Source organism: Narcine bancroftii, chromosome 2 (assembly GCF_036971445.1).
Source record: "Narcine bancroftii isolate sNarBan1 chromosome 2, sNarBan1.hap1, whole genome shotgun sequence".
In the NCBI taxonomy this organism is placed as follows: Eukaryota; Metazoa; Chordata; class Chondrichthyes; order Torpediniformes; family Narcinidae; genus Narcine; species Narcine bancroftii.
The window spans coordinates 178,308,759-178,334,271 of NC_091470.1; the positions used below are offsets into that span (position 1 = coordinate 178,308,759).

At 45.7% G+C, this 25,513-nt stretch overlaps 1 protein-coding gene across 5 annotated transcripts; it reads left to right on the plus strand.

Annotated features, from left to right (window-relative positions):
* Positions 1-3: 3 nt before the first annotated feature.
* LOC138754653 (uncharacterized) lies at positions 4-24,353 on the plus strand. Of its 5 annotated transcripts, none has more exons than XM_069919243.1 (10): positions 4-106; positions 1,463-1,609; positions 4,365-4,700; positions 7,815-8,084; positions 11,782-11,898; positions 12,001-12,102; positions 15,176-15,304; positions 16,367-16,447; positions 18,984-19,091; positions 21,651-22,285. In XM_069919243.1, exons 3-10 carry the CDS (start codon positions 4,424-4,426, stop codon positions 21,731-21,733), a joined length of 1,167 nt encoding a protein of 388 aa, XP_069775344.1. In that variant the 5' UTR covers positions 4-106; positions 1,463-1,609; positions 4,365-4,423; the 3' UTR covers positions 21,734-22,285. The 5 variants fall into 5 exon arrangements, with proteins under 5 accessions (XP_069775344.1, XP_069775342.1, XP_069775341.1 ...); XM_069919241.1 differs by lacking the exons at positions 4-106; positions 21,651-22,285 and adding exons at positions 122-193; positions 23,911-24,353; XM_069919240.1 differs by lacking the exon at positions 4-106 and adding an exon at positions 122-193.
* Positions 24,354-25,513: the final 1,160 nt, after the last annotated feature.

Consider the following 25,513-nt stretch of genomic DNA (forward strand, 5'->3'; position numbering starts at 1 on the left):
GGACGGCACGGCCGAGCCTGACGCGGGCTGTGCGAGCGGTTGGCCAAGCGAGCGCGTGGCCGTGCGCGCCCCCTGCTGCCTGAGGGGCCGCGTCACCCATGCTCAGGTCCCCATGGTGATGAGGCGGGGGCGGGGGGGGGGCGAGACAGGCGGAGAATGAGCCGGCTACCGGTGTGGCGTTGGTGGTGGAGTGGTGAGGGGGTGGGATCGGGGGGTGGGGTAGAAGGAGAGGGTGGTGAGGGGGATCAGGGGGTTGGGGGGGATCGGGGGTGGAAGGAAAGTGGGGTGAGGGGGTGAGGAGGGAATCAGGGGGTTGGGGGAGGGGGGAGGGGTGGAGGGTTGGGGAAGGAGAGGGGGTGGAGGGGGTTTTGATGGGAAGGACAGGTGGGGTGGGGATGTGAGGGGTGGTAGAGTGGTGGGGGAAATCAGGGAGTGTTGGGGGCAGGTGAGGGGGTGGTGGAGATGGGGGATATGGGGATGGGAGGGGGCTGTGAGAAGGGTTGGCGACTAAGGGGTCGTGGAGTGGTGTGAGTGGGTAGTGGGTGGGTGGTGGATTGATGGGAGGGTGAGGGGAAGGGGTAGGGAGAGGTGTGGGGGGAGGGGATGGGACAGCAGAGCAGGGGGTTTGGAGGGGATGGGAAGGGATGAGGGTGTGGACGCAGGGGAGGATGGGGAAATGGAGGGAAAAGGGGAGGGAGAGGGTGAGGGAGTTCTTGGGAGGGGGCAGCCCATTACAGGCACCTACTTGTCCTGCACATTCTCCTTAAACACCCCTCCCAGCCTGTCATCCCACCGTCACCCCCAGTCTGTCGCCCTACCCCGTCCTGCACCCCGTCACCCCTAGCCTGTACCCCAACCCTGCCCCCAATCCATCACCCCCAACCTGTCCCCCCACCCCATCAGCCCCAGTCTGTACCTCCACCCTGACCCCCACCCCATCCCTCACCCCATCGCCCCCACCCCACCCCTCAAATCACCCCACCCCATCCCTCCACCCCGTACCCCCATCCCCCACCTCATGCGCATGTCCTCTGGAGGGTAATATTTTTTACCCAGGGAAATGAAATCACCCATCTCCTTCCCCTCCAGGACCCAGCTACCCTCCCTTTCCACCCACCGGATTCCCTCCTCCTCCATCCACCCACTAGAATCCCCCCCCCTCTTCCACCCACCGGAATCCCCTCTCCCACCAGCCACTGGTATCTCTCCCCTTCTCACCCACTCCTCTGCCCAGTGCCAACTAGAATCTATTCCCCTGCACATCCCAACTGACCACCCCTTCCCTCCCACGCCCACTGGACCCCCCCCCCACCCCCAAGAGTGAGGTGTAGGACCTTTTATCCCCAAAATTTCTCCAGGACCCAGAAATCCTGGATCTTCCTGCCATTCCTGCCTTTGTAGTGTTTCCTCTGGCTTTCTCATCCTCTCCATTTATGCTACAACTCTGCTCTTGCTGTGGCAGGGTTTTTAGCCAGTGCATCGACATCTCTCAGCTTTACACCATTGCTGCTCCCTAGTTCAGGAGGAACAGAACTGGTGGATGTGCAGAGGTGGGAATATGTCACCACAATTTCAAAACATGCCCAGGGGAAAGTGGATCTTGGACAAGGCAAGTTGCTGAACGTGGCTAAGAACCAAGTGGATGAACCAAGTGGTGTAAAGTGAAAGGAATTCACCTGCTCTTTCGATTCATACAGGCACTGAGTGTTCCTGTCGGGTACTGCAACTGCTTCCCCTTCTGTATGCTTTAAATTTAAATTATAGACACACATATAGACAAGCAATACATATGCAGGAGAAATATTCATATAGACAGATAATTAAATAAATATTATTTCAGGAATATGAGAGTCTTGGAGGTTCCTTTGGTCGTTCTTGCTGCCCATGGGAAGAAGCTGTTCCTCAGCCTGGTGGTGCTGGCTCTGATCCTCCTGTATCTCTTCCCCGATGGGAACAGCTGAAAGATGCTGTGCGTGGGATGGAAGGGGTCCTCGATGATTTTGCGTTTCCTCTTCAGGCAATGATCCCGGTAGATCACGTCGATGGTGGGGGGTGGGGGAGGGGGGAGTCCAGTGATCCTCTCTGCCGCTCTTATGGTCCTGTGGATTGACCTCCGATCCATTTCTCTGCAGCACCGTTCTCTGCACTGTGATGCAGCCGGCCAGGACGCTCTCAATAAAGCTCCTGTGGAAGGTTGTTATGATGGTGGCCGGTAGCCTCGCTCGCTTCAATCTTCTCAGGAAGTGCAGTCTCTGTTGTGCCTTTCTGACAAGTGAGGAGATGTTGAGTGTCCATGATCGATCACTTGTTAAGTGAACTCCAAGGAACTTGGTGCTCTCCAACAAATTAATTATTGGGCTAAGAGAATTGGGGGTATGAATGTGTAAGAAAGTGGAACAAAGATTAATGATCTTGTTGAATGTCAAAACACAGAGATACAGGTACACAATCCTTTATCCGGGCATCTGAAATCTGGCAATGTTTTCCTGATGCTGGTACAGCGGAGGGAGAGAGAGAGAGAGAGACAACAGTGCGACTCGGGTGGGCAAGGGGGAAGAGAGATGGTAGCTCAACTCGGGCGGGGGGAGAGAGATAGCAGTGCAACTCGGGTGGGCGAGGTGGGGAGAGAGACGGCAGCGTGACTCGGGTGGGCGGTGGGAGGAGAGAGAGATGGCAGTGCGACTCGCGTGGGCGAGGGGGAGAGAGATGGCAGTGCGATTCGGGCAGGCGAGGGGGGAGATATATGGCAGCATGACTTGGGTGGGCGAGGGGGAGAGAGATGCCAGTGCAACTGGAAGGGTGTGGATACAGCAGCACAATTTGGGTGGGCGAGGGGGAGAGAGATGCCAGTGCAACTGGAAGGGTGTGGATACAGCAGCACAATTTGGGTGGGCTTAAATCTGGGGCAGCTGGCTTTTGTTCTGAAATCCAGAAAAATCCGAAATTCGGAATACACTGTCCCCCAAGGGTTCCAGATAAAGAAGTGTGTACCTGTACTGGGGAACTCAGCAGATCTCGCAGGATCCATAGGAGGTAAAGATATATCACTGACATTTCGGCCCTGAGCACTTCCTCAAGGTGTGAGTGATAAAAGACAGGTGTCTAAATTAACGACTGAGGAGAGAAAAGGGGGAAGAATGAGAGGGGAGGAATCCAGATCAGCAGACAGAAGGTATTGATTGGATTTGATAAGAGGAAAGGTGAGAATTGATGTTGACTCTGTGAAAGAGACAAAGGGAGGAGGGCTAGAACTAGAGAAAAGAAGATGGAGAAGAAGGTGTCGGTGGGGGGGGGGGTGGTGGGGTGTGGTTTAACAGAAAACGGAAAAGTCAGTGTTAATACCATCCAGTTGGAGAGTGCCCAGTTGGAAGATGAGGTGCTATTCCACCAATTTGTCGGTGGCCTCAGTCTGGCACTGCACGAGACTGTCAGTAATATATCTTTACCGCCAAGGGACACCACAAAGACTGGCTGAGTTCCTCCAACATTTCTGTGGATTTGACTATAATCATAGCGTCTATACACTTCCGTGTTTCATTCAATCTTGTTGAGTCGCAGAGCAGGCTCAAAAGGTTGAGGGACCTACACTTTTTTCCCCTTTTGTCTTACAAGACCAATTGGCCCATCTACCCAAGCCAATCTCATTCTTTCAGGTGTAAATCATTGTGATATGAATCGTCTCAGGCAGATTTGGGCTCCAGATGCTCCTGAAGATTCCTCATACTGTGATGGATGCTTGGAGTGGTCAGAGTTCTTAAGGGAAGTTGAGGGTTATGGGGAAAAGGGAGGTGGAGTTAAGTCTACAGATAGATAGCAGGCTTGACGGGCCGGCTCCGGCTCTTCTTCCGATCAAAGTGTGGGGAGGCGGAAGGGCAGGGAGTGGAGCACATTCCCACAGGAGGTAATAGGTGGATAAGGGAGGGAGGGCACACCAGCAAGCAGGGGGAGGAGAGATAGCTCTGTGAATGGAGAGGGAAGGGGGTTGGAGAGTTTGTGGAAAGATGACAGAGGGATAGGGAAGAGTTGGAGAACAGGGAGCTAGCAGAAGCCAGTGATGTCGGCGTTAATTTCCCAGAGGGAAATTAGGTGTTGCTCATCCAATTTAAGGGTGGTCTATTACCTCCAGCCTGGTTGGAACTTGCCCCTCCCTCCCCACCATTTTGTTCAGAGACTTGCCTACATTTTGCCCATACCTTGATGAAGGGCTCAAACCCGAAACATCAGTTATGTATCTTTATCTTTGTTATATAAAGCTCGTTGTTTGACCTGCCGAGTTTCCCCAATTTTGTGCTTTCACATCATTCATGGTGTCTGCAGACTTTCAAGTTTCATTTCTCTAATATACATTATCATCTCCCATTCAGGAACATTAGAACCTTTGGCACCGGAGATCTTGAAGCGTCCTGCTGGTTCTTCAGTGCTGATGTCTATTGTTCCAAGCAGGAAGAGGCTCAGGACCGTGTGGAGGTTTATGGGCCTTGAGCGTGAAATGACCATCCTGGAACACGTGTATTACAGTAACATCATGTCATTCAATTCCTACTTCAGACACCGGGCTGAGTATGATTTAAACTCGGGCTCTCTTTTGATAGATAAATTGGAAATGACAGATACTGGCACATTTGAAGTGACTTTAAGTGAAGTCTTGGCGAACAAGACAATTACATCCAGAAACCTCATTTTTCACTTGGAAGTGCAGGGTAGGTATGCCTGATGCGATCCACTTGAGGAGCACTCTTAACAGTGTAGGGCTGAAGGTCTGCAGTGGTTTTCAGGAGAAAATAAGTTGTGGTTTGATCCTGCTTTTTCTGGCACTGTCTGTAAGGAGTTTTCCCCGTGTCTTTCACCTGCTAAAAACATACAGTGGGGGGGTGGAATTAATTGGGGAATTTGGGGCACACGGGCTGGAATATCTAAAAATGAATCCTAGTGAAGCTTATCTGAATCCCCTCCAAAGAATCATCTCTTCTTAAGCCAGGAACCCACAATTGTTTGCAGTACTCCAGATGTGGTTTCTCTCAGTAATATTTTGCAGTAAAACCTTTTATTCCAACCAAACACTAACCTTGAAATAATCAGCAAGTGAAGAGACCCTTTGGTCTAACTCTCCAGCAAGTTCATTAAAACACAAAAATGCTGGAAGAACTCAGCCCATCTCACAGTATCCATGGGAGGTAAAGATATATTATCGACGTTTTGGGCCTGAGCCCTGCAAGGAATATCTTTACCCCCTATGGACACTGCAAAACAGGCTGAGTTCCTCTAGCATTTCTATGTTTTTACTGCAATCCATGTGTCTGCAGACTTTTGCATTCCACAGCATGAACCAAGTTGCCAGCATTTGGCCTATAATGCCCCAAAATCTTTCCTATCCAAATTCAGTAAAACCCCATTATCAGGAATTCAAGCAAACAGCAAAATAATCATGGAAAATAAATAGGTAAAAAATATGGAAGTTTAAAATTGGCCTGCCATGCCATTATTTCACTAATCACGTTACAAGCAATCTCAAGCAACCATAAAATTGACTTATCTGGCATCTACCAATCTCCATAGGATTTTACTGTGCCTGGCCAAATGAAAAGGTTTTCACTCTACCTGCATCTACCGCTTCCTCTGGCAGCTTGTTCCATACACCCACCACCCACAGCGTATTTTAAAAAAAACGCCACTCAGTTTTCTTTCCTCCACTTCTTAACCTTGTGCTCTCTGGTTTTAACCACCTAGTGAAAATACTCTGACATTCACATTAACAGTTATATGGACCTCTGATGAATTTATACATTTCTAAGGCTCAACTTCCAATGACTTAAGGGGAAAAAAATTTCCTAGCCTATCCAGCCTATCCTTTTAACTCAAGCTCTCCAGTCCTGGTAACATCCTCGTGAATCCTTTGATGCCCTCTTTTGATGACTTCCTATAACAAGGTGTCCAGAACAGCAAATGTGACTCTACAGACGACCCAGGTCCAAACACTAGACGCGCCAAATGCCTTTCTCACCACACTGTCTACCTGCGTGATAATATGGCTGAGGGGACCAAATATAATTTCTAAATTTTTTGACAATACTACTTAGCAATGTAGCAGGAGGAGAGTTCGGCTCCCAAGCTCATGTCACCCAAATACCCCAATTAACGTACAGTTACATTTACCCCCCACCCCCCAACCCCAGTACGTTTTGAACGGTGGGAGGAAACAAGAACACCAGGAGGAAACCCATGCAAATATGAGGAAAATGTACAAACTCCTAATGGACAGTGCCGGATACAAACTCCAGTCACTGGCACTGTAATAGCGTTGCTTAACTGTTGTTTGTAAGTTGGTACCTCAGTGTGCAGAGTTCTACTGCCTCACACTGACATCACTTGGGTCAATGTAATGATGTGAAGCTCAAACTCAAGGGCTTCTGCATGGGGTGAGAGAACACTTTTTTAAATTTTTTTTATTTTTCACACTATGAACCATATTAATCAAAATACACACAAACATTTCCCTCTTAAATATACACAGTGGCATTTTCTCCCCTTTTCCCCTATTCCTTCCCTCACTCCTTCCCACACCCCTCCAAACCCATTAAACGTTCAACATATACAATACAATAAACCCATTAAACAATGTCATCACACAATGAAAATAAACAAGAAAATTGTGTCATCTACTTTTATACACTGGGTCAGTTCATTTCGTCTTCTTCTCATTATATTTTAAGGGGTGGAGATCCGCAGTTGTGTTCCATGTACGGTTCCCAAATTTGTTCAAATAATGTAACTTTATTTTTTAAATTATATGTTATTTTTTCCAATGGAATACATTTATTCATTTCTAAGTACCATTGCTGTATGGGTGAGAGAATACTTCAGCATGGTGCAGACCCTTCAGCCCTTGATGTCCTACCTATATACTACTATCAAAACATTTTTTTAAAAACTAAACCCTCATAACCCTCTATTTTTCTTTCATCCATGTGCCTGAATACATTTCTTAATGCCCCTAATGTTCCAGCCCCCACCATCACGCCGGCAAGATATTCCAGGCCCCCACAACTCTCTGTGTAAAAACACCACCCCGACGTCTCCCCTAAACATCCCTCCCTTCACTCTGTATGGACGTCTCCTGGTGGTTGCTGTTTCTCCCCTGGGGAAAAGGTGCTGGCTGTGGACCTCCGTTAAGTCACCACCCATCCTTCTTTGCTCCAAAGAGAAAAACCTTCGATTAGATATATTTTACCTCCTACAGACACTGCAAGACCTGCTGAGCTCCTCCAGCATTTCTGTGTGTATTTATTGCAATCACAGCACAATGCAGACTTTTGTGTTTCTTTTCTATCCCTGCCTTTTAAACATTACATTTGTTCCACTTCCTAATCTTACAATCTTCTCAACCTCTATCAAGTCTCCTCTCATCTTTCTACACTCTAGAGAGAAAAGTTCCAGCTCTGCTAACCTTGCCTCAGAAGACAACATCCTGGTAAATCTCTGCCCCCTCTCCATTAGCTTCCATGTCCTTCCTGTAATGAGGTGACCAGAAATGAACACCAAGTGTGGTCGCTCTCACCAGAGACTTGTAGAGCTGCAACATGACCTCTCAACTCCTGAACTTAATCAGTCAATTAATGAAGCCCAGCATCCCATAGTCCTTCTTACCTACCCTATCAACCTGTGCGGCAACCTTGAGAGATGTATGGATTTGGACCCCAAGGTCTTCCACGCTGTTCTTTCCTCTTTGGTGTCCTCTATCCAAGGCTGATCCAAGCTTTGTTAGAAGTCTAAACACAGATTAAATTTGACCAACCTGTGATTTTACTTTCTTATAGAACAACTGCTAGCCCCACACATTTCTCAGAATCCGACCTATATCTCAGACCGTGTTCAGCTCAGCTGTGTGGTGAAGAACAGCAAAGTAACTAGCATTAAATGGTTGAAAAATGATGTGCAGCTGAAGAACCAGTCACATTACGTAATGGAATCGGGTGGTGCTTTGCTATTCATTAAGAGTTTGAAGGTCTCGGACTGTGGCTTATATACCTGCAGAGTAACCAATGACATCAGCACCAATCAGAACTCTCACTTCGTCAGCATCAACGGTAGGATTTCACAGATGGCTCAGTCAGTGAAAGTTCATGGCGTGCCACGCAGGGGGTTGTGTTCTTATTGTACTGATAGGCCAAGGAACGGTGGATTGTCCTCGGTAAAATCCCGCAGTGAGGGAGGGAAGGGCTCGATTGATTGTATTGTAGATTTATGAAGGATGACACGACATTGTGGCTCAAAGGACCTGTGTGGCTGGTGTCATAGAACAGCGATGTTACACCACAAGCCAAAGGCGTTTGAATCAGGCACTGTCGGTAAGAGGTTTGTACGTTCTCCCATGGGTTTTCGCCGAGTGCTCCAGCTTCCCCCCTCCAAAAACGTACTGAGGGTTGTAGGTTAATTAGGCGGCACAGGCTCGTGGGCTGAAAGGACTGTATGTCTACATTTTTTAAAAATTAAATTTAAATTTGAAAATCAGCAGCAAAACCTTTTTAGGTCAGTCGAATGAACACAATGTGTCAGCACCATTATGCGATTAAAATGCTAAATGCAATAAAAGTTAATGTTTCTCCAACTTCCTATGCAATACAGAAAATATGAAATTATACTTGTGTTCAACTTGAAGTCGTCTATCGTGATCCCCAAATATTTTTCAGGAAGCAAACCTTTTGAAAAACATCCCATCTGAAGTTGTCTTAACACAAGAGCGTCAGGACCAGCAGCAGTAGAGGGCTCCAAGCTACTCGCCATCAGGCTTCACTCACTTGAACGGATGCTATAATGTGGCCTGCATCCACCATTTCCCTTGGTGTGCACAAATCCATCAATCACAAACCAGAAATACTTCTCCATGCACGATTGGCAATATCTGAGTAGGAAATTCCAAATATTCAACCCAGAAGGAGTAAGGAAATTCCTCCTCAATTTGTTCCTAAATCTCCAACTCTTGACCCTGAGGCTGTACCCCTTGCTTTTCAAGTCTTCATTTTGAGGAAACACCCTAATAGTCCCTCTGATTATGCTCCAGAATAAATCTCCATCGGACTAATGTTTGATAAATACGAGGCAATCAGTCTTGATAAGTCACAACCTCAGTCCTGTCTGCTCATCTCACTCCTGCTTATGGTACTGACCCACTAATGCATCGCTAGATCCAGCTCCAACAGTGTCATGAAGTTTACAGATGACACGACAGTCATTGGCCTCATCAGCAACAACGATGAGTCACACTACAGAGAAGAGGTGGAAAATCCAGTGTACAAGATGAAGGAGATCATCGTGGACTTCAGGAGGACCAGAAAGGACCACCCTCCACTACACATCAACAACTTGTAGTGGAGAGCTCCAAGTTCCTTGGAGTTCACTTGGCATAACAATGACTGCACTTCCTGAGAAGACTGAGGCGGGCAAGGCTACCAACTCCCATCATGTCAACCTTCTACAGGAGCTCTATCAAGAGCATGCTGGCCGGCTTCATCACAGTGTGGTACGGTTGCTGCAGAGAAATGGATCAGAGGTCAACCCACAGGACCTTAAGAGTGGCAGAGAAGATCACAAGGGTCTCCCTCCTCCCCCCCCCCCCCCTTAATCAACGTATCTACTGGGATTGTTGTTGAAAGATGGCACGCAAAATCACCTTGAACCCAGCATCTTTCAGCTGCTCACGTTGTGGGAAGAGATACAGGAAGATCAGAGCCAGCACCACCAGGCTGAGGAACAGCTTCTTCCCACGGGCAGCAAGGATGCTGAACGACCAAAGGAACACCCCACACCGACCCTCCTAGACTCTCCTATTCATGAAAGAGTATTTATTTATTTGTATATATGAATACTTGTCCTGCTTTTGTCTTGTTTGTGTGTGTGTAATGTCTGGTTGTGTGTCTGCATGTTTTGCACCGAGGACCGGAGAACGTGGTTTCATCAGGTTGTACCTGCACAATCAGATGACAATAAATGACTTGGTAAAGGTATCCAACCCGTAACCTCGACCAACCAGGTCTATTCATGGATTCAGCCTGACTTGTTGAGAACCTCTCATCATTCCAGCATCTGCAGATTTTAAAAAAATTAAATGTAGACATACAGCACAGAAGCAGGCCCTTCCAGCCTATGAGCCTGTGCCGCCCCAATTAATCTACAGCCCCCATACATGTTGAAGGGTGGGAGGAAACCGGAGCACCCAGAGGAAACCCATGGAGACATGGGGAGAACGTGCAAACTCCTTACTGACAGCACCTGATTCAAATCTGTGTCACTAGTGCTGTAGCAGTGTTGCGCTAATCATTACACTAAACATGCCTCCTTCTGTCTCTCTCATGAGGCAATCTCCTCACTGACAGGAGCTGTAAAAATGGGGCAGAGCAGGTCCTTGTGGATAGTTCAAAAATGAAACACTGTAAATTTGGGTCCATCATGTTCTTGTATGGGTAGGAGGTACAGGCAGCAAGTCTAAAGAACTCTGGATTTTGGATAATATTGAAGGATAGATGAAGGAAAAAATCTGTCATGGGGCATTGTCTCTCTCCACTACTGCAGTACTCTTCATCATCTTTCTTCCCTTCTCTAAAGACCTTGCATCAGGAATGTTGAGCAGTCCAGCCACGCACTGTTTTAGACAGGTATCAGCTGTTGCATCAGATCATAATACCACGTGGTTAATTGTGCCTGTAGTTCTCCAACATATACTGTGTGACATACATGCACAGTTAACATACCAAAGAACTTCCCTGTCACTTTCTCCATAAAATTCTTTGAGCATCGTTTTCCTCCTTTGTTAAATCTTGGTGGCCATCCCTGTCAAGTCAATTTAAAGCCATCTGCACGTGTACCATCTTGGAACTTCAGTCACTCCACACCACCAAACAATCAGCCAAGATTTACGTTCATTCGAGCACATGTAGGGAACTCATATGGATGCAGAGTTTCCTACAGCGATTATTGTCCCAATGGCAGTGACTTGATGTGTATCATCCTAACTATCCTACAGATAGGTGGAAGGTATTTCCCTTGTAGAGAAGTCTAGGGTGAGGAACTCCAATCTCAAAATCAGGGATAGGCTACTCGGACTGAAATGAAGTGGAATATTCACTCAGAGGGTCAGGAATTCTCTCTCCCGAAGAGGTTCTGCTGCATTCAAGACAGAAATCAAAAATGTTTGGAATCTGGCAAATGACAGTTGAAGCAGGAACTTGGTGCTGAGGTTGAAGATCCGCCAATATCTTGCTGAATGTTGGAGCCGGCCTTTGTACCATTCGCTTCCTTGTTGCTTCCTGCACATTGACTCCCCCCCACCAAACGCCATACCATCTCAGTTCTCATCACTGAGAAGTATCCTGTTTTTCCACCAAATAAAAATGTCTTGTGTGCAGAAGGAGCATTTAAAATACAAATGAATCTGGTTAAAGGAAGTGCAGTCAAGATTCGCCAGACTTGTTGATGGGTGGTGGCTTTGATGTACAAGAAGAGATGGACTAGGATAGATCTCTATTTTCTAAAGCAATGGTTCTCAACCACCTTCTTTCAGTTCACATTCCATCTTAAGTATTCTGTTACTACCCACAAAGCACCACATAGGATGCCACAGGTGCTCTGTGGTTAGTGAGGGATTTCTTAAGGTGGTATGTAAGTGGAAAATAAAGAACCACTGTTCTAGAGTAAAAGAATAAGCAGCGACCTTGATGAAATATTTGCAGTATACAAAGAACAATGTATTGTTCACTGAAGTAAATTCATATTGTTTTCTTTTTTTAGGTATTCTGCTAATTGTTTTCTATGCATTTGTGATGTCAGTTGTTGCCCTGATCAGTAATTTCACCAGCTTTATTGCAGCTATAATAATCATCTTTGTTGTTCTCAGGAATACACAAGGTATTTGTCCTTGCTGTTTATCGCTGCCTTGTCCTCATTAAATTATAACACCAACTTTGATCCCGAACACAATGCTGTGTGAACCTGTCTTCATTTTTGCAGTTGAAAAGTATCGTAGAGAATTTGCCACCATCTTTGTGACATTTCAGCTTCTATCCTTCATCTGCCTGCTCATGGCAAGTCTTCTCTGTGTCTACGATTCAGGTAAGTGTCCGTAGAGCAGTACAGTCCAGAAATAGGCCCTTCAGTCCAAAACATCCAGGCTAACCCATTTGCACCCATCCCATTTGCCAGCCCTTGGGCCTTCCAGGCCCTGGCTTGTCATGAAACATAAACACACATATAAAAGTTGATTTCATGTAAAAGTGGACCCCCTATTTTTGGTCATAAATCTGGAATTTTCCATATATGTAAAAGTCAACCCAAGTCTCTCACCTGGCCACCCACCGATCGGAGCTCCCGACTCCTCCAAGAGTGCAGATAGTGACCACGATTCTGAACTCACCTGTGGCAGGATGTGTATTTTAATTCATGGTGTTTTTGTTCTTTATTCATTGAGACTTCTGCTACTGATTTTGGATTCTAGTGTAAATTTCAGCCCCTCAAAAGTAGTATCCACGTAATAATCAACCACATCAATTTAATGGTAAAAATGATTGTGAAAATTTGACCTTTACATGAGTATACACGTTAGGCACTTCTTAAACATTGCGATGGTACCTCGTTCCTCTCGCAACTGTGCTCCAGATTCCATCTGTCCCTTGGCTGATAAAGGCCTTCCTTAAATCCTCACTGAACCTCTTGTTCTTGCTCTAAAACATTGCCCTCCAGTTTTAGACATTCTATAGTTTCCTTCTATGCCCTCCTTTGATCCCCTTCTTCTGTCCCTTCTGCTCCAAAGAAAGCAGACCCAGCCAATCAGTCTCTTCTCAGGCAACGTCCTGGTGAGTTTCCTCTCCACTGCTACAATGGCCTCTCTTCACTCTGATGGGCTAAGTGCACATAATACTCTAGTTGGGGCCTAAACAATGTTTGGTAAAGTTCCACCATAATTTTCTGTTCTTGCATTCTATAGCCCAAGGTTGGAGGAGTTGAGGATAGTGTTGATGGTTGTTGTTAGTTACAAAACGATGCAGATAGAATGTAGAGCTGGCAGAAAAGTGGCAGATGGAGTTCAGTCTGGTTAAATGTGGAATGTAAAACATGAAGGCTGAGTACAGGGTTAATGAATGGATGCTTAACAGTGTGGAAGAATAGAGGAATCTTGGGGTCCAAATCCATAGACATGAAAAGGTCGCCACGCAGGTTGATAGGATATTAAGAAGGCCTATGGGACACTGGGCTTCATTAGTTCGGAGATTGAGTTCAGGAGCAGTGAGGTCATGTTGCAGCTCTATAAATTTCTGGTGAGACCCCTCTCAGAGGATTGTGTTCAGTTCTGGTCACCTCATTACAGGAAGGATGTGGAAGCTGTGGAGAGGGAGCAGAGGAGATTCACCAGGATTGGGAAATGAGTTTTATGAGGCAAGGTTAGCAGAGCTGGGACTTTTCTCTCTGGGGTGAAGAAAGATGAGAGGAAACTTAATAGAGGTCGACAAGATTCTGAGTGGACAGCCAGCACCTTTTTCCCTGGGTGGGAGTAGCAAACACCAGAGGTCATCTGCACAAAGTGAAGGGAGGGAAATTCAGGGGGGACATCATGGGGTAAGTTTCTTACACAGAAAGTTGTGGGGGCCTGGAATGCCTTGACGGGGTGGTGGAGGCTGGAACATTAGGGGAATTTAACAGACTCTAAGTCAGGCACAAGGATGAAAGAAAAATGGAGGGTTATGAGGTAGGGAGGATCTCGTTCTTTTTAAATATATAAAAGTTGGCACACATCGAGGACTGAAGGCCCAGGCCTGTGCTGTGCTGTTCTGACCTCATGAAGTCAATTCTCCCTTGAGCCTTTAACCACTTTTATCTACCAATGCTGTCACCTTCAGGAATCCTTGTATTTGTGCACTAATCATTGCGCACCTCATAAACACACAAACGCCCTGGTTGCATGTCAACTTATCTTGCTGTTAACAAATTAAACTGTGTCAGTCAGCCACACTAATCTGCACTTATTCTAACTTGCTCTGATGTTGATCTAGTGGTTAAACTACATAACTTGTATTCATCACCTGGATTATTCCATATATTACTGTGGCAACAGGGGAATTTAGACAAATTAATTAAATAACATTTGGATTATAGGAGCAAGACTCAACAAAGCCAGCTTGGTTTGTAAGACTATCTGGTACATGCCTGAGGTACATGTCAGTCCAGAGTTACATAGTACTGTGGTTGACCTTTAACCATTCAGCCATTCCACGGGTGAAATGAGGAAAGGACAACAATACCAGCCTTCCATTGATGGTCACAGCCTGAGCATGGAAAGCTACCGATTCTCCCCATCCCTTCTTCCTTTATCTCCCTTCTAAATGTGCTTGCTCTGCTTTGTCTTCCTAACACTGACCTGGGAGTCCTCGTACAGGACAGCCTGAAGGTCAACTTGCAGGTTGAGTCGACAGTGAAGAAGGCAAATGCAAAGCTGGTGTTAATTTCAAGAGGAATTGAATATAAGAGCTGGGGTGCGATGTTGAGGCTTTATATGGCACTGCTGAGACCTCACTTGGAGCATTGTGAACAGTTTTGGGCTCCTCATTTAAGAAAGGATGTGCTATTGTTAGAGAGGGGTCAGAGGAGGTTCACAAGGATGATTCCAAGTTATTTGACAGCTCTTGGTCCGTGTAAGAATGTAGGAGAATGAGGGAGGATCTCATTGAAACATTTTGAATATTGAAAGGCTTGGACAGAGTAGATGTAGAAAGGTGGGAGAGTCTGGACAAGAGGGGACAACTTCAGGATTAAAGAGTGTCCACTTTGAACAAAGATGTGGAAGAATTTTTTCAGCCAGAGGGTGGTGAATCTGTGGAATTTGTTGGTACAGGCAGTTGTGGAGATGGGCTCATTGGGTGTATTTAAAGCAGAGATTGATGGATTCTTGATTCGCCAGGTCATCAAAGATTATGGGGAGGAGGCCGGGCAGTGGAGCTGAGTGGGAGAATAAATCAGCTCATGATTAAATGGAGGGGCAGACTCGATGGGATGAATGACCTATTTCTGCTCCTACGTCTTATGGACTCAGAGATATAGTCTCGGCTAATGGTTCTGAAACTGAATGGAGGGGTCAGAGTGCAGGAGAAGCCCCAGATTCCTCAGATAACCTCTTTATTGGTGCCTTTTGCAGGATTCGCCCCATGGTTCAGAATTACTGCGGGGTTCGGTTGCATCTTCAGTTTAACGATGATCATCTTTATTGCTGTGCTGTTCCTAAATCCAGACTCTGTCGATTCTTCCACACTTGTATGCAATAAATGTAAGTTGCAAGAGTGATATTTGTTGCAATTTCTGTCCTCTACCTCTGCCCAGATGGAGGAAGCTTTCTTTTATCCCAGTCCCTTCACAAGTGATGGCCATACAATAAATGTGACACTGGAGATTTGTTGGATACACCGTAGGAGACCTGGTTGCCAGGGCATGCGCATGATTTGGCCTGAAAGATTCCTTTGTGTTCGATAGCAAATGACAGCACCGACCCATTGAATTCATCCAGCAGATTATTTTTGTCTTAGATTCCACCATCTGCAGTTTCTATCTTCCATGGCAGCACAGAATGGGAAAATGATTGTTGGTCTTTGGTGTGGAGTCCACTGAGCTGTGGCATTCTCTTCAGAAAATGAAATTAATTAGATTCTGAGAGGTATAGATAGGGCGGACAGCTAGCACTTTTTACGCAGGGTGGGAGTAGAAAACTCCAGAGGACATCTGTACAAAAATGAAGGGAGAGAAGTTTAGGGGGTAAGTTTTTTACACAGAGAGTGGTGGGGGTCTGGAATGCCTCGCCGGGGATGGTGGTGGAAGCTGGAACAATGGGGGCATTTAAGACACTGAGACAGACACATGGATGGAAGAATAATAGAGGGTCATGAGGAAGGGAGGGTTTTTATTGGGTAGGTATTTATAGGTCAGCACAACATCATGGGCTGAAGGGCCAGTACTGTCTATGTTCTTTTTCAATCTTTCTATTGGTTTTAATATATGCAAAACACATAGTTCATCTAGTAATAATAATAAAGTAAGTTAATATCTAGTTACAAGTATCAAACAATGATAAACAAGGTAGATATGAGCCTATGTTATTAAATGGAAAAAAGTAAAAGAAAAAAACCCTATGTTCCTAAACTAATAAACAAACCCCATCCTAGGAGGGCAGCCGACCAAGTTAAGGAGTACACTACTAATGATAGGCTCATTAAAAAGAAAAGCAGAGATGAATAATCTACACGTTCTGAAAGTAATTGAGAAAAGGATCCCAAAGAGAATGAAAGCAAAGATCCTTTCACAGGTTCTATCTTCTAATTATTTTATTCACTTCCAGATCATTGTTGCATTATCTCTCTACTGGGATCAGTTTCTGTGTTGGTTCCCTCGATACAACTCTACCAAGCTGTGCATATGGGTAAGTGTACCAGGGAGAGAAAGTCAGACAACCAAAGTAGTATGAATCGCTCTGGGGAAATTCTGTCAGTAGCACAGTAACGAAATGTCAGTGCCAAGTCCATACCTGTTCTCCAAGATTAGCTCCATATTAAATCCCCACGGAGTGGGGAATTATTATTGTTTTTATACATACAACACAGTAACAGGCCCTTTTCAGCCCACAAGTCCATGCTGCTCAACTACACCCAATTGACCTACAACTCCTGGTATTTTATTTATGATTTTCCAAACTTAAACAATTACCAACATTATCAGTATCAATGTTACCAGTACCAGCAGTGAACACAATTTACAATTATCACAACTCTTGGCACATTTTGAAGGTGGGAGGAAGCCGGAGCATCTGGAGGAAACTCATGTAGACTTGGGGAGAACGTACAAACTCCTTTCAGACAGCACAGGATTTGCTGACGCTGTAAAGGCGATGTGCTAACCACTACACAACTGTGCCACCGAAATTATTGATATTGCCATCTCTGTCCTGTGCACTGTATCATGTTATCCATATACTGTTTTGCATAGATACACTGTATTTAAGAAGGATTATAGGAAGAATGTAGAAGCTATGGAGAGGGGGCAGAGGAGAATCACCAGGATGTTGCCTGAATTGGAAAATAAGTCTTGTGAGGCAAGGTTAGCAGAGCTGGGACTTTTCCCTCTGGAGTGAAGAAGGATGAGAGGAGACTTAGTTGAGGTCTTCAAGATTCTGAGAGGCATAGTTAGGGCGGACGGCCAGCACCTGTTTCCCAGGGCAGGAGTAGCAAACACCAGAGGACATCTGTACAAAGTGAAGGGAGGGAAGTTTAGGTGAGACATCAGGGGAAATTTTTTTTACACAGAGAGTTGTGTGGGCCTGGAATGCCTTGTCGGGGATGGCGGTGGTGGCTACACCATTAGGGGCTTTTAAGAAGGTCAGGCACATGCATGGAAGAAAAATAGAGGATTACGGGATAGAAAAGGTTTAGTTTTTTATTTAGGTATGTATAAGTTGGCACAACATTGTGAGGTGAGGATTGTGCTGTAATGTTCTTTGATGGATAGGTGCAAAATATTTAATATTTTGTGCAAATAGTTGTGGATTTGTCTCTGCATGCAGTAACCTTTAACACTGGGCTGCATTGAACATTTGACTCTCTGCAATCTAACTGTGACTGTGTACATGTGTATTTAAACATTGTTGCCTCCACATTTGACACAGTTTTTCAGCACGTCTTCAAAATCTTTAACACCGAGGGCTGTATTTCACACGTGCAGTTTATGAAAATGTTGAATTTCACATGACGTGAACGTTGAAAGACTGAGAGAAATTTTGGTTCACAAGTACAGAATGCTTCTGATTTTCCGAAACCAAACAACTTAGAAAGATAACTTAGAAATGGCTTTAAGCAGCCCAGTAGCATCCGCAGAATACTTATATTGGCCATCTCCAATCCCCAACACCTCTCTACCGCAGTCGTTGGTCCTGCATGGGAGCCGGAGAATCCTACACCTGCTGGAGTCGCCGTGGGGGTGGTGGTGGCAACAGTGGATTGGGGTGGGAGGTGAAGGCAGCAGCATCAGACTAGAAGTGGGGGTGGCACCGGTGGGGCACATATAACTCATTTGGGGAATGCCCCCTTGACGTCGACCCTGGCCGTTGCCAATCCTACCCAGGAGCCCGAGGTCCCCGTTCCTGCCCGGGAGGCCGCTCTCCTTGATGATATTGGAACAGCAGAGAACCAAGTACAGTGGAGGGTAAAGGAGAAATGGAAAGAGTTGCCTGAAATGAGGACCATCTCCGCATGCGCTGCCTGACCCACTGACCTCCTCCAGTCGTTCATTAATGTTACCAAACCAGTGCTAACGGCACGTTTGCACCCCACATAAGCATGTCGGGTGAATTTTTTTCAACTTCTGACTTCATGTTGCCGCCACAATGTTTTTCAGATAACTGAGATTTTTGGTTAAGTGGTTTTTGGATAATCAGAAATATACTGTATTCCAAGGGCTCAGATAGTGGTCATAACTGTCAGTTGTAAATGCTTTCGTTAAAAATCCAATGGCGTGAAAGAAAAAGGGGCAGCACGGTTGGCGAGGAGGTTAACGCAATGCTGTTACATTGCCAGTGACTCGGATTCAAATCCGGGGTTGCCTGTAAGGAGTTTGAGCGTTCCCTCTGTGTCTACTTGGGTTTCCTCCAGATTCTCTGGTTTCCTCCCACCCTTCAAAAGGAACTGGTGGGGGAGGGGGGTTATACATCAATTGGATGTTACTGGGCGGCATGGGCTTGTGGGCCGAAATGGCCTGTTACCAGGCTGTATGTCTTGATTTAAAATAATACATTTTCAATTTAAAAAAGGAATTGCTGTATTTTTCCCATCATCTATAATGTTTTCCTGCATAAGAGTTGTACATGAATCTTGCACCAGTACCCTTAAATAGGCTGCATTTATTGCAATGATCTTCGTTCATCCTCAATAAAATTCTTACACTCTAATTTCTGCTTCCCTCTCCAGCTATTCAATGCAAATATTCAAATGCTCATCTGCTGATACGAGGCATTCTGGCTGGGCTCATCTACATCTTCCTGGTATTGATGTTTGCACTCTTTTACACAATGCACAGTAAGTAGACACCTACTCAGGACAAAGGTTGCTGATGTGTAGAATTTCTTTCATAGTTTCGCAGAATGGCATGGTACGTGGTCCAGAAAATCTCTGATAATCTCACATTCTCTGGACATTTTTATTGGATTGTCAGACGTTCTGGATTATTGGATGCTATCCCCTGAAGAATGGTGGAGACAACAGAAAGGAAATTATAGGCCAGTTAGCCTGACATCAGTGGTTGAGAAGATGATAGAGTCGATTGTCAAGATTGAGATTACGGAGTATCCGGATGCACATGATAGGATGGGTCAAAGCCAGCATAGTCTCCTAAAAGGAAAACATTGCTTGACAAACCTATTGTAATTCTTTGAGGAGGTAACAAACAGGCTGGATAAGGGAGATGCAGTGGACATTGTTTATTTGGATTTTCAGAAGGCCTTTGACAAGGTGCTGCCCATGAGGTGACTTAACAAGATAACAGCCCATGGTATAACAGGAAATGTACCAGCGTGGGTAGATCTTCTTGATTGACAGGAAGCAGAGAGTCTGAATACAGGGATCATATACTGGTTGGGCAGCCAGTTGCTCCTGGTGATCCACAGGGGTTGGTCTTTTTGTGTTGCATATTAATGATTTAGATTGTGGAATGAATGGCTTTGTGGCCAGGTATGCAGACAATCTGAAGATAGGTGGAAGAGCAGTTAGTGAAGGAAAAACAGGGAGGCTGCAGAAGGAGTTAGTTTGCAGACAATCTGAAGATAGGTGGAAGAGCAGTTACTGAAGGAAAAACAGGGAGGCTGCAGAAGAAGTTAGATCAGGAAAATTGGCAGAGAAGTGGCAAATGAAATATAATGTTGGAATGTGCACGGTCATATACTTCGGGCAGACTATTTTTTAAATGGGGAGAAAATTGAAAATTCCCAGATGCAAAGGGACCTGGGAGTCCTTGTGTGGGGCAGCCTGAAGGTCAACGTGCAGGTTGAGTTGGGGGTGAAGAAGGCAAATGCAAGGTTGTTGTTGTGACACCGCTGAACTAGCTGATCTATCTCACATCTTCATGCTTCCTCATTACTGTGTGTGATTCTGCCGACGATTGTGGTGTGTCATCAGCAAATCTGTAGGTGGCATTTCAATTTTGCCTGGCCACACAATCTTGGGTGTAGAGCGAGTAGAGCAGTGGGTTAAGCATGCATCTTTGAGGTGCACCTGTGTTGATTGTCAGTGAGGAGACATTGTTTCCGATGAGGAAGTCAAGGATCCAGTTGCAGAGGACGGGGTGCAGAGGCCCAGGGTTTGGAACTTGCTGACCAGATTGTGCATTCATTCCACAATCTAAATCATTAATATGCAACACAAAAAGAAGTGGCCCCAACACCAACCCCTGTGGATCACCAGGAGCAACTGGCTGCCCAACCAGTATATGATCCCTGTATTCAGACTCTCTGCTTCCTGTCAATCAAGAAGATCTACCTACACTGGTACGTTTCCTGTTATACCATGGGCTCTTATCTTGTTAAGTCATCTCATGGGCAGCACCTTGTCAAAGGCCTTCTGAAAATCAAAATACACAATGTCCACTGCATCTCCCTTATCCAGCCTGTTTGTTACCTCCTCAAAGAAAAATAATACACTGGCTTTGGTGGTGCAGAGGAGGTTCATTTTGGAAATAAAGGGGTTAGCTTATGTAGAGGGATAGAGTAGCCTTGGACAATCCTCACTGGTATTTGGAAGGGATGTGAGGGTCATGTAAAATCATGAAATGAATGCACTAGATAGAAGCAAAATTCAAGGTTATGTTATAGTCATACAATAAATTAGAACATTTCCTTTCATCGACTCAAAGACCGACAAACATTTGCCATCAGCAGAAATTGATGGCACCCCTTACAATCATAGAAAGAAAATAAAAAAGAGTCTCCCCCCCACCCCCGAGTCACTGATTTGCCTCCGACGCTCCCACTGCCTCCATAGCCATGCAGAGTTCCAGACCAAACCATTGGCGACCAGAGCTCCAGATCTGAACCTCCACCGCAATCAGGAAGCCTCCAGCACCCTCAGCATCCTCTTGCATCCCAGTTCCGATACCTGGTACCCCCTTCCTCCAGTCTCGAGGCGGTCTCCAGCAGTCCACAGCCTGGTGCGAGTCCTGGCAGTTAGCATGAGTTCCTCGCCTCAAGTCACCAACTGCCCACCATCTGTGTGTTCTTCAACCACAGAGCCCCTCTCTGTTCCTCAATTGGGTCTCCCCATTTTCTGATGCCCTGCGCTAGTCCTCTGCAATCCCTTGTATCCGCTGCTTATCACAGGCACTGCCATCGAGATTTTCAAATAAACCACCTTCAGATCTTTTACCGCCGTTTATAGCCTGTGTGGAGTGGTCGGACTGGGCAGTTTGACCCTATGGGGGAGTACTATGTCTCCGCTCTCCACGGGTTCACAGCGGCGGCAGCGCGGCCATTTCCTTTAGAAGCAGGGAGGTTGTCTCCATCTCCACCAACCCGTCTCTCTCCCTCATCCCTCCCTGACCTCTCTGCTCATGCAATTCTCATGAATTCTCTGTCCCTGTCTTTCCAGTTCTCCTGGAGCTTAAGCCTTGCGTGAAAATGAAGCAAGTGAAACGATCGAGACTATCCACGCTGAGGGCATCATCAGTGTAGACAGGGTCTGCTCACCTTCCACACTATATGTCAGCATATTCCTGCTGCAATCTTTGAGTGAAGGGGGCTGGTTTCTTTCCAATGCCCCCCCTCCTCCCTCCCCCACTCCCACTGGGGCAGTGGTTTCCAGCCTGTGTTTCACTGGAGTGCTGTCCAAAAGATCAACTGAATAATGTGGACAAGGGCATAGTGGCGTTGCTCACACCAGGAGACATGTTGACATGTCGATTGGGTTTCTCCTTGATTTTGCGGGAGTCCAGGTTCCAGTGGAGGCTGGCAAGCTTCGACAGTATGTTCTGCACCCTCTTCCTTTGCTGAGAATCCACCACAGCTTGTCAGAGGAATGGCAAATTCGCCACGGGGAACAGCAGATTATGGCAAATGAGCATTTTGACAAAGAGCTCCCAGAGAAATGCTGGGTGGGATTTTGGTGATGGAAGGTGAAGTGGGAGAGTTATTTACCTGCGGACTATGCACGTAGCTGTAGCAACAGGTGGACGTGTTTACTGATATGTTCCCTTATGTTCATTAAATGAAGATTCTGCTGATAAACCTGACTTTCCTTCCCAAAGAAAGGTAGATGGATGAGCAGTCACATCTTCTGTGAGGGAGGGATAATGGCAGTGGGCTACAGGGGTGAGGAGGGGGAGACGGGGGCGGGGGGAACGGACAAAGGGCAGTGGGCCACAGGGATGACAGTGGAGGGCGAACAAGGGCAAAGGGGCACATTGTACCTTTGGAATATTTACTGTACAAGGTGTATTGGCACCTACACACGTGAGAGAGTCCCAAGGACTCAGAGCCTGTATTGAGATTCAAGACCATGACTTGCACTGCCACACTGACATGCCTGCCCAAGGCCTCATATCCAACTAGATCGAGGCCAGCATAAATTGGAGAATCAACACCTTTATTCTGTCTTGGTACTCTCAACCATATGGTATCAATATCAACCTCAAATCTCCATTAACCCCTTGCCCCACTCTCTCTCTTTATTTAACCTTTCTCCTCTTCTGGAGTCTCCCCCCCCCCCTATAGACATGATCTATTGGGATCATTGAGGACCCCTTCCACCCTGCACACAGCATCTTTCAGCTGCTTCCATCGGGGAAGAGATCCAGGAGGGTCAGAACCAGCCCCACCAGGCTGAGGAACAGCTTCTTCCCACGGGCAGTGAGAATGCTGAACGACCAAAGGAACTGCTCACACTGACCATGTGAGAAACTCATTTACACAAAAAATATTTATTTATATACTTGAATACTTGTCCTGCAGATGTCTTGTTTGTCTGTATGTGTGTTATGTCTGGTTGTGTCTGTGTGTTTTGCACTGAGGAGGGGAGAATGCTGTTTTGTCGTGATGTACTTGAGCAATCAGATGACATATTGATGGCTCCTTTCTTCCATTTCCCCATTCCCTTCCCTTCTATCAGGGGGACTATCCTTTCGTAGATCTCTGCCATCATTTCTCAGCTCCTTTCTCTTCCACCCTCTCACCACACAGGACAACAATTTTTTTTTCCCAAAAGCATTTGGTTCCTCAAAGAAAATTGATAGGTAACGTCAAGCTGAACACAAAGATAATTTTAGATTTGTTGTACCGCATAAGGAGAAATATTAAATTAACTTTTATTAAATTTAGCACACTTTATCGCCTGATAATGTTGACCCATTGCGTCAGTTCAACCGACCTAAAAATGTTTCGCTGCTGATTTTCATTTGTACTCAGCATCTGATGCCTCTCATGTCAGTGTGCAACAATAGTCGGCCACCATCGATGGATTCCAATAGCCATGATACCACTTTCCCAGGGTCACAATGTCCTAGTGAAACCTTTCACTGTGCTCGTCACTGATCAGCAGGGAAGACGCCCAAGTGTGAATGCAGAAAATAAATGTTCAATGACATGTTGCACTTTGCGGCTTTGTACACTTAAAGTAGGCTTAACACATGACAGGAAATCACAAAATAGATTATATCTAAAAAACAGTATGTGATACGAAAGTTTGAAGGTGATTTTCGTGATCAGCAGCCCAAAATCCATAAAATACACCCACAAGTTTTCAGGAAGCAGAATCTTTGTGGTCCTGTGTTATCTGTCAGCCTGTGATCCTTTCCTGTCCTCCCCTGCTCCCACTCCACTCACCTTTTTATTTGGCTCTCTATCTATTTTTCCAGATTCCCAAAAAAGGCCCAAATTGTTGATTACTTTTCACTTTCCATGAATACCATGTGACTTGAAAACACACTGCTGGAGAAACTCAGCAGATCAAACAGTGGACTTCAAAGAGAGTGTCAGCTTCTCCCACCCACTTGTGTATAGCAAATTGAATTACAGAAAACAATTGGAGAGGCTTGAACTATCTTCCCTGGAACAAAGAAGGCAGAAGTTTATAATCATGAGGGACTTGGATAGGGTAAATGATCACAGAGCCTTTTTAACAAGGTCAGGAGTCTAAAATGGAGGTTTCAAATTTTTTGTCAGACTACATACATGACATCACATACAACCCTGAGATTCTTTTTTCCTGTGGGCGCAGCAGAATTACCAGAGGAAAAAAACTGTACAACGTACATGTAAACAAATAAATGTAAACAGACTGCAATACAGAGATTTTTTTTTTAATCAATAAAGTGCCAAAGAGTCTTTAAATGAGTCCCTGATTGAAATTGTTGTTGAGGAGTCTGATGGTGGAGAGGGAGCAGCTGTTCCTGAACCTAGTGGTGCAAGTCTTGTGGCTCCTACACCTCTTTCTTAATGGCAGCAGCGAGAAGAGAGTGTGTGCTGGGGGTGGTGAGGGTCCCTGATGATGGTTGCTGCTCTCCGACAGCTGCATTCCCTGAAAACATTCTCAGCAGTGGGGTGGGTTTTGCCTGTGATGTCCTGGGCTGTGTCCACTACCTTTTGCAGGGCTTTCTGCTCAGAAGTATTGACGCCCCTGACCAAACAGCACACTTTCCACCACACATTAATGTCATAATAAACCTTCACAAACTCCTGAGAAAGTACAGACTGTAGGGCCCTTTCAAACTGTCATGTAAAATGGGGTTAACAAGGCAATTTGCACAGTTAGTGCCCCAGTTATGCGGCAATTTATAAAGGACCAACTGGGTCAATCCCATTGGAACCCAATCAGGTGCCTGATCTATCAGAGATAGTCAGGGAACCCAGTAAAAATGACCTAGGTCTTGTCCAAGGCCGATTTGTGAAGGAAAATGGCCAACCCACTTATTCCGGTGACGTCCGAGACTTAGATTTGTGAAGGAAAATGGCCAACCCACTTATTCCGGTGACGTCCGAGACTTACCCTCTCCATCTCTGATCCCCCAATGATCACTGGATTGAACATCTCTAGTTTTTCCTTCCTGAAGTCAATCAGCTCCTTTGTTCTAGTGAAATTCAGTGCAAGGTGCACCATTTAGCTAAATTTTCAATCTCCCTCCTGTATACTGACTTTTTATACAACCCACTACCACAGTATCATCAGCGAATTTGTAGATGGTGTTATTCTCTTACTGAGCCACACTGTCCTGATGTAAAGTGAGTAGAGCAGGGGGCTAAGAACATAGCCCTGTAGTGCTCTGGTACTGAAGGAGATTGTGGGGGAGATGTTCTTACCAATCCTCACTGATTGTGGTCTGGAGGTGAAGAAATCCAGGATACAATTACATAGGTTGGTGGTCTTTTTTTGGAACTGTACTTCAAACTCTGAATGTTCAGCTCTGTACCATTTGATGCTGTCAATCCTGGTTCAAGCTGGTTAGGATGACTTCATATGGA